The sequence below is a fragment of the Penaeus vannamei genome, chromosome 37 (genome assembly GCF_042767895.1).
Source record: "Penaeus vannamei isolate JL-2024 chromosome 37, ASM4276789v1, whole genome shotgun sequence".
Lineage (NCBI taxonomy): Eukaryota > Metazoa > Arthropoda > Malacostraca > Decapoda > Penaeidae > Penaeus > Penaeus vannamei.
The window spans coordinates 11,510,178-11,520,177 of NC_091585.1; the positions used below are offsets into that span (position 1 = coordinate 11,510,178).

General features: G+C 38.6%; 1 protein-coding gene across 1 annotated transcript in view; it reads right to left on the bottom strand.

The window, feature by feature from the left end:
- Positions 1 to 3,839: 3,839 nt before the first annotated feature.
- The window catches only part of LOC113819177 (frizzled-10-B), a 65,943-nt gene continuing 59,782 nt past the window's right edge, over positions 3,840 to 10,000 (bottom strand). Inside the window, exons 5-11 of the mRNA XM_070115566.1 lie at positions 9,390 to 9,544; positions 8,544 to 8,655; positions 7,159 to 7,332; positions 6,543 to 6,750; positions 5,778 to 6,113; positions 5,229 to 5,338; positions 3,840 to 4,296 (exon numbers count right to left, since the gene is read on the bottom strand). Of these exons, the coding sequence (XP_069971667.1) occupies positions 4,021 to 4,296; positions 5,229 to 5,338; positions 5,778 to 6,113; positions 6,543 to 6,750; positions 7,159 to 7,332; positions 8,544 to 8,655; positions 9,390 to 9,544 (1,371 nt within the window). The 3' untranslated portion in view covers positions 3,840 to 4,020. The remainder of the gene's footprint in view (positions 4,297 to 5,228; positions 5,339 to 5,777; positions 6,114 to 6,542; positions 6,751 to 7,158; positions 7,333 to 8,543; positions 8,656 to 9,389; positions 9,545 to 10,000) is intronic.

The following is a 10,000-nucleotide window of genomic DNA, read 5'->3' on the forward strand; positions in this document are numbered from 1 at the left end:
AAGGCATTGATTTTTATATATTTGTGTGATATTCATTCTCGTTCAACAGAATCAGCACCTTTCTTCGAAATTCACCAAGATGAATATTGTATGACTTTAGGAATAGGCATCTCCGCCCTCTCTATACATATGCTAATGGTTCACATATAAAATGTTTAAGAAGATAAAAAGCCACTTAAAGTTAAAGTCACACGAAAAGGAGAGACAGGGAGATAGAAGATTAAAATGGATCCTGATAAACAACTTTCCGAAATATCCAATGGCCGGTTAGTTCTCTACAGCTTTCATAATGAAATGGCGCTTTGTTCATATTTTTACATGTTATTCTATCTACTCCCTTATATATTTTGAAACTAGGTGACCCTGCTCTTCGAAAGCTCGTGAAACATTTCGTTTTAGTCTTTTCAATTTTCAAAAAGGATGGAAAATAATCATTTTAATGTTTATATCTTCATTGAACAATCATCAAAATAACCCTGTGGATGAAAAGAGTGGGCCATTGTTTATGCAGGAATGAAACAAGTGGAATTGCTCGCGGTGGGAATCAAGCCAAAGGCCTGCATTTTTACTCAGCTTGAAGGAATTATGTATACCTACTTTTATTAATACCACCATGCACTCAGTGAATGAATGAAACGTATTTTATTTAATGTGTAGGATACCAGGGCACAAAACTACTTTGATTTTAAGAACACCCAAAAAATTTTCATGCTAAAAAAGCCATTGCAATGAAAATCCTATGGCCTAATATAGAAGTTTAGTCACCGTAAAGATCAGAGGATAAAAAAAATCTTTGAAAAGTCATTTAATTCTTCTATTTTTTCCAGTAGTTCCTGCATACCAACTCCAGGAAGTTTTAGAGGATGTTCCCAGTGCTGTTGATATATTAAATACATTTGTTTTCCCTTTAAAGGCTATCAAGTTCTTTCCCAATAGTTTGAATCCCTTATATTCGTTCTAGAGCTTAAATAAATAATAACTGCTAGGGTTAATAACAAAAATAATATTAAAATGATCACGTTCATCAGAATACTAACACTTGTAGATGTATGATGACCATTATGAAAACAATATTAGTGATGGCAATGACTTATGATAATTGTGATAACATTAATAGGAAAACTGGTGAAACATATAATTGAGAATATTTAATGATTCTAAAAGATGCAATTTCTTTAATATATGGTATATCAATTGCATGAAAAATCATGAATTTAATATAATGTGTACTGCGAATGTGTAAGTACTTGCGTCAAATATTAAATGGTGTGGGGAAAAACATACCAAATCAATATATATATTTATATATTGCGCACATCTAACATTATTTACAAAAATATACATAGATACAATAGTTTGATCTGCTATGTATATGGTAGCAGATGAATAATAATACAGTATATACAGTCTATACATAATTTTTGTCATCATGTGACTAAACACTGCAAAAACAGCTTTCATTTGAATCATGCAATTTTATCATGGCAACACAGAAAATACTCAAGAATTTTCTCTTGAGATATAAATTCATTATTCACATAATAATCCCCTTTTTTATTTAAAATCAATTTCCAGGAGATTATTTATACAAGGACTAATTCTGTACAAAATTGTGTGCAGTATCTACCATCTCTCATTAAAGAAAACTGAAAATCTGAAACGACCATTCACAAAACAACCATTCACAGTTACAGGAAGTTACATGCTTCGAGTTTTTAACATATTTGTGAATCAGTACCACAAACTGTTCTTAGTATAAGATCATGCTAAAAGAGTTGATTGGACTGTTTTTGCCTTCTTTTATTTTTAATCGACTATACTATATTCATAATATCAATAAAGAGTTTAGTCTTTCGAATATGTTCACTATATAATTTAAAATGCTGAATGACATAAAAAAAAATATATATATATATCAAATAGAATATCAATGTTACATTACACAATTACACACGCATACAAAACACATTTATACATATCTTCAGATTTCAGTCTTCGAAATTTCCTGCAGTAATCAACTATGAGGAAACGCTGCAGTAAAAGACACTATGCGTATTGAAAGTCAAACTACTATTGTAATACGCTGGTGAGGTAGTCTTGTTCACATACAATCAAAAGATTTGGCGGGGCAATACATTTTTTCAAGGAAGCAAAAAAAATCTTTCCCAAAGATCATAAACTGGAAATAGTCAACACATGGGACACCTTAGAATACATGGGGATGGGATGCACACTGAAATGGCAGGTAATAAAAATGGGGGGCATAATCGATGAAAAAAGGGAAATAGCCCCCTGATGACGCCTCTACCCAACACTTATTTTTGAAAAGAAGAGGGATACCATCACATCTAAATCACAAGTGAGTGTGCCACTCATATACAGGGGACAGATTATTGTAAATAACAATAAATACATTTAATGTAACAAGGATCACATAACAAGAGACTCTTCAGCAAACAGGTTGTTAAACACTCAACATACGTATGCAAAATAAATTGTAGAACTGCAATTGAAATTAAAGGTATATGATATACATTTAAAGCACATTGTTTCCTCAAAACATAAAACAAAATATTGTGCTCTTTACAAAGGATAGTTTCCTTTACCTGTACTGCATGTAACTGGATTAACTTTAAAGGAACATTTGATACACTATTTGGTACATGCAACCTCACTCTGAATCCAAGAAGATCACTTCATACCTGTGATACGTTCTCTTACAACCTCAACATTGTGGTCCTTTGGCTACATTTGCTCATCACTATCTCACAGAATGAGACAGTCAGTCCTATTGTTCTTTTAAAATGCCCAAAACTAGACTGATTTTGATATATTCTCAGTCTTTTAACTAAATTTTCTGTAGAATGATAAATAAATCGGTACAAAGACATTTAACAATTTTAACCTTCATTAATGGTGTGTGAATGACGAATATAATGTAATGAGTGAAAAAGGTAACTATTAACACATATAAAACTTTATGAACAATACAATTAGAACAGATAATAAGGTAAATCACATTTAATAATATGTTAGTCTGTGATCAAGTTAGCTGTTCTCTTTGACAGAATGAGAAAAAAAACGTTATTTTTTACAAGCAGAATGAACAAATGAAAAAAGAAATTTACAATTCCACTTTTCATCATACAGACTGTAAAGCTTAATACTGCTGGTGCAGCTATTTGTATTGAGAAAAATATACATATAAAGACCAAGTATAAGTGATTGGTAACATTCATACCTAAGACTATCCTTTAGATACTTGCCTTTTCCTCACCAACACTGGAGAACTTAAATAGAATCCAATACTGTAAATACTGACTTAATACTGCTTTAATTACTAGGCAGCCTTTTGGTTCTTTCATATGTAATTCTTAGAGTTTAAATGTTCCAATATCACACATGAAGCTTCGGACAAGATAAATATACAAGGTGTCCTGTAATGCATAAGACAGTTGAAGAGTCCATATTGATTTATCAGTGTGAGATCATTAAAATCAAAGAACAAAAGAAATGTGGAGGCGAGGCAGAAAGGGAAGGAGGCAGAAACAGAAACAGAAAGAGAAGTAGAGATAAGGAGGGAGAGAGGGAGAGAGGGAGAGAGGGAGAGAGGGAGAGAGGGAGAGAGGGGGAGAGGGAGGGAAGGAGGGAGAGGAAGGGGGGGAGGGGGGGAGGGAGGGAGGGAGAGAGGGAGGGAGGGAGGGAGGGAGAGAGGGAGGGAGGGAGGGAGGGAGGGAGAGAGAGAGGAGAGATAGGGAGGGAGAGAGGGAGAGAGGGAAGAGAGAGGGAGAGAGACGGAGAGAGAGAGAGAGAGAGAGAAAGAGAGAGAGAGAGAGAGAGAGAGAGAGAGAGAGAGAGAGAGAGAGAGAGAGAGAGAGAGAGAGAGAGAGAGAGAGAGAGAGAGAGAGTGAAAAACAATGACACAAAATACTGACTGAACTCTCCAAGCAAACTTTACAATTAATTACAACACCAAGGCCCATCCCCCGCACCCCCCTCCCGTCCCGTTCCCCGACGCCCTCACACCTGCGACAGGTGCATTGTGGAAGAGCCCTGCGCCCGGCCGCCCAGGTGGAGGGGGTGCAGGTGGTGGGGGTTTCGCGCCGAAGAGGACGACCCTTGGGGCTGGGACTGGGGGGGCAGCAGGTGGTGCAGCTGCTCCAACTGCGGCCGCCCGTTCGTGGTCTTGACGATGGCGGGCGTGTGGTTGGGCGGGTGGTAGACGTGGCCGTCCTTCTTGCGCAGGTCCTGCCTCTGCCCGCACAGCCCCCGGAAGAACTTCTGCCACAGCAACACCTGCCGGATCGAGTGAAAGGATGATATGGCAATCCTTTAAAAAGAAATATATTCATGACTAGAATTTCTCGAATAAATAAATTAATAGAATAAATGAATAAACATGACTAGAATTTCTCGGAAAGTGGTGACTGATACACAATTATCTCGTTTACTTATATATACATTTTACACTAATCATCTTGTGACAGATAGATCATAGCTGTCAAATGTACAAATTACTGAACTGAAAAGGTACTGTATAATCGTGTTTGAATGCACTGATTGCAAAAGAATATCATCCAATATCGGTAATCCTTCTTACACTCATAAACATACCTAACATACATTTTGAAATATGCTATTATTGTGAAAAAATAATAAAATAAACAAAATTAGATCAAAATGAAAAGTTAAAAGAATTACTGAATAGTCACCCCCCGGACATAAGTCGCAATGGGTTTTACGCTTGTCAATAGGAAAGTCGACTTGTGTGTTGGGTAATACGGCAATTCAAATTTTAGTTCAAATACTAATACAAATATATACATATTTTGCCTTAACAGCAATCCAAAGTCATCACTTTATCACACAGATATTATGGACTGATAAACAAAATTCTGGATAACAAACATTAGAAAAAAGAATGGTTCCTTTTGTGTCATCTGTATATATTTCATGTTGTACAATTTGAAATTAAACGAAGATGCACTCAAATATCTAAAAAAGGAAGAAAACAAAACAAAACATAACAGGGGCCTAAATTTAAAACATCTAAAACTTTGCACCATTATCACATAAAGAGTTGTGAGAAAAAAATTAAAATCACGTTTTAGTCTCTCAAAGTTTACGAAATCAAACATAAGATGTCAAGAAAAATAATAAAAACTAAATAGAGATAACCCACTTTTCCCTCCTAAGACCTAAAATCAAATGCTTTCCAATCTCCTTACCGTCTTTGAGGACCAAATCCACATGCCAGACGTGATGCCAACGACCAGTGACATGAAGATCTTTAGCATAAAAATCTCAACAGACGGAATGCTCTGCTCCAGCGTGCACTCTGTGGGAAGGTGGAGGTTTCAGAATGGAATTTCACGAATAGCATTTGAGCTGTGAGGTATGAGGGGTGAGGCAGAATGGGAAAGAAGGGGGAAGAGGTAGAACTTTAACGAATAGCATTTGAGCTGTGAGGTATGAGGGGTGAGGCAGAATGGGAAAGAATGGGGGAGAGGTAGAACTATCTCATTTTTTTAAGAGACGGTGCACATGCATATGACTGGTGCTAATAATCTCAAATACAATGATGTTTTGCCAGGCTGTAATTAAGGAATCAAGATTAATCTCTGGAATACAACTTGAAAAGGAAGTATGGACAGAAAAAAAGCTTGTTTGCTGGTTTTGCAGTATAAAGTGCAATGAACTTCTCAAATGAAAGAATACGAAATACAATCAGAACCAAATCACAATAAAGTGACAGCAACAGAAAATAATCAAAGTACCTGAAGCAGCAGTATTGATCGGATTGTGATACTGACGATAGGACAGACTTCCTCTGTGCAGCATGGCCGTCCCTCCGCTGCCGCCACTGCACTTCAGCGCGGCCACCGAAGCCATCTTCCTCCACTGATCTCGGCTCAGGTACTCGTACACATTGCAGGCGATCACACACACAGCCGGCACAGTGTACAGCACGGAGAAGACCCCGATGCGCACCATTAGCTTTTCGAGTTTGTTGATGTTTGTGGAGGTGGTGACAGCCTTGGTGGGCGTGCTGGGGCTGTCGTGCATGAAGGAGGGGTTGGTGGTGGAGGTGCTTGACACGGCCAGGGAACGACCTGAAAGGGAATGGGGTTGTATTGATGATGAGGAAAGAGCAGAGGATTCGTTCTCTCCCATTAAACTCTGAAGCTTCTCTCATGCTGTCTCGCATCCAATCTCTCTCGCGTTCTACCCTTCCTGCTCTCCCAATTTTTCCTTTCTCTTCCTCACTCACTCCGTCGATCCTCTCCCCTGCTCTCTCTCTCTCTCTCATTCAATATATCTATCTTTCTACCTGTTAATCTTTTTTATCTCTCTCACTCCCTCTTTGTTTTTCTTTCTTTGTTCCCTCATTCCTCTCTCTCTCACTTCCTCCTTGTTTTTCTTTGTTTGTTCCCTCATTCCTCTCTCTCTTTCTGAGTCTCAGTCATTCAAATACTTACTTTCTCCCTTTCCCTTCCCCGCCTTCCCCCTGCACCCCTCCCACTTCCCTCACCCCAACCAACCTTGGCTGGATGGCGACTGGGCCACCGCGGGGTTGTCCGCCTCCTGCTTGAATGCCCTGCGCACCCTGAACAGAGCCACGAAGCCCAGCACGTTAAAGAAGGTGCCAAGTGCCAGGAGCGAGAGCAGGGGTGCCACCACGAAGCTCATGTGGGCCCACTTGTTGACGTTCCCAACGTAGCATAGGCCTACAAGCTCATCGCCGTCAACCTGGGGAACAGATGTTGCAATTTTAGGAGACAAGACTGATGGGTGTTTGTGTGTGGAATGCAAAATGGCAATAAGGAAAGGTATATATGCATTAAGGATTCTGTTTGGTTTCACTATTGTTTAATAATAAAATCCACACAAGATAATGTTATAGTATTATCAGTTATCTAGGTACAACTAAAGCTGTTGAAGTATTTCATAAGGTAGCAAAAGTGGTCACTATAAAAAAATACAAGAATACATACAGCATAATCAGCTACAAACATGGACTCTCTCTCTCTCTCTCTCTCACCCCCCCCCCCCCTTCACACACAAACAAACACACACACACACACACACACACACACACACACACACACACACACACACACACACACACACACACACACACACACACACACAGAGTACCTGCTTGAGCGTGAGGATGACGATCGTGGCCACAGCGGGGAGGCCCCAAGCAGCGGCATGGAAGTAGGAGGAATACGCCTGCAGGGCCTCCGACGACCACTTCTTCCCCGCCGACAGGAACCACGTGAGGGTCAGCACCGCCCACCAAATCCCGGAGGCCATCCCGAAGTAGTACTGAGGAAACGAGGGTGTGAGGCGAGAATGAGGTAAGGGTGTGAGGTGAGAAAAAGAATACCAATACTTCAAGAAACATGAAAAGAATGAGAGGAAGAGGAGGGTTGTTTTTGTACCTGTATGGACCTTACCAATAATGTTTAACAATACTGTTTAACATTATTTTTTCTCATAAATGTAAAAAAAAGATATACTGGATCGTGGCCAACCGATCAGCATGGGGGATGGGGGGAGAGTAAATGATCTGAGGTTATTGAGGAAATGGCTTACTCTATCTGTTGAGGACGAGAAAGAGTCTTGTCTGTTCCCTTTTTCTGCCAAAGATACCCGTGATATCCATTCAATACTGCTTTGTATTCATTTGACTACTACGGCGATACAACAGCGTTAATTCTTTCGCCAAAAGGAAAAGTGGTGCAGTGCAGGCAATGTGCATATCAAGGTGCATATAACCAGGTAGTTCCACTTCCATTTTGCCTATTGAACCTGAAAATTAAATCAACTTTTTTCCCAAGAGTATTCTGACGGCTGTTAATGGTAGGGAACTCTTCGATATCCTAAAAAAAAGGGGGAATTTTAGTTTTATTTCTTTTAAATGTAAGAATATCAAGTAAATTATACCAATAATTATTTATCTTACTACATCTGATATCTCACAATCCACTCTAATTGCCTAAACATGTTGAAGCCATTAATTCCGACCCCTTTTCCATACAAAGATTTTATGCAATGCTAAAAAAATATTGAAAAAGGAACAAAGAATAAAAGAAATTTAAATAATATTCAATATTTGCAATGAATAAAGGTGATAAAGCAGGGCTTAGCTCAGAAGTTGCCAACACGGATTTTCATCAAGATGGAGTGGGTCTACCTGGGCTAAGATACCTTGCTGTATACTTTACAGTTCCGGAAGGATCTTGATGCCTATGAATGAAATCTAGTGTGCCTCATTTCACATTTAGTTTATAATAGATAAAGTTGCTGGAAGTACACCGGAGGACCGAACTGCGGACAGGTACAACTTCAGATGGGCTTAATAAGAAGGACGAACCATTACATTCAGGAAGGCATCAGATCATAAAGCCATAAATTCAACAAAAACAAAACAAAACAAGTACATCTTCAGAAAAAAAAAAAACATCCCATCAAGACTCAAGAAAGGCATAAACTTCGCAAGAATATTAATCTTCAGGAAAAAAAAGAGAACTCACCTGTAGAATGAAGGTGACGATGCACCCTGACGACTGGAGGCCCTCGACGATGAGATGCGAGACTCCTGAAGGCGACATCTGGCAGGACAAGACCTCCGCCGGGACCACGAGCCTGGGAAGGATTTTAAAATTAATTATGTGAACGCATGTAAAACTCTAAAGATATTTAAGGAACCATTAGTTTGGCAACAGCTTTAAAACCAATAATGTGCAAATCCATGAAAATTATACATATATTTTAGGACTCATAAACAAAAACGAAGAAGAAAGAGAGAGAGAGAGAGAGAGAGAGAGAGAGAGAGAGAGAGAGAGAGAGAGAGAGAGAGAGAGAGAGAGAGAGAGAGAGAGAGAGAGAGAGAGAGAAACATATTTGCTAACAATTTGTATATGATATTCCAGAAATCATTATATTGTGGAAGAATTCAAGATTCTTTATATATACATGTACAAAATAATGTTCTGAATAATCACTAGGAATCACTGATTTGGAAAATATTTAAATTTATTAGATTGATTTAAAAATCATTAGGGAGCTATCAAGGAAAAGAAACATTAACTGGAAAAACGCCAAGATTACCCTACAAATCCCATGATGAATACGAAATAAAAAGAAAATAAAGAGAAAAAGGAAGAAAAAGAAGAAGAAAAAAGGAAGAAAAGAAGAAAAATAGGATAGACAAGGTAAATATGAAAATAAAAAAGGAAAAAGGCCTAGAAGAAGAAAAAGATCCTAAAGAGAGAGAGAGAAAAAAAAAAGAAATAAAAATAAAAACGACCCCATTTTCCTCTAACACCTCACCCAAACGCACACAACCCCCCCCCCCCACCCTCGCTAAAAACACTCACCTGGCAAGATAAGCGAGACAATAGAGCAGATAACAGAGCGACAGGCAGATGATCGGTCTCTCTGGGTATCGGAACCTTGCGGGGTCGAGCCAGAAAGTGAGCATCGTGAACAGGGTCGACACGAAGCAGATTCCGGCCCACACCAGGAGCCACACCTGAGGGGGAAACGGAGGTAGTTGAACGTTGGTGATCTATTTTATTGTTTTTTTTTCTTCCTTCTTTGTATGGTGAGGTTTATATTGTTGTGTGTGGATGGTGTGAATTTGGTATTGAATCGGATTAATTGAATAATGCAGCCATACCTGAGGGGGAAACGGAGGTAGTTGAACGTTGGTGATTATTTTTATTGTTTTTTTTCTTTGTATGGTGAGATTGGTTTATATTGTTGTGTATGGATAGTGTGGAGTATCGTTAAATCGGATAAATATAGTCGTATGGTAGTAGTTGGGCATTAATTTAATATAATTAATTTAACAGATTAATGAGAAATGCAACCGCACCTGAGAGGGATACGGAGGTATTTGGACATTGATGATTGTTTTCGTTGTTTTTTTCTGTGTATGATGAGATTGGTTTATATTGTTGTGTGTGGATGGTGTGAATTTGGTATT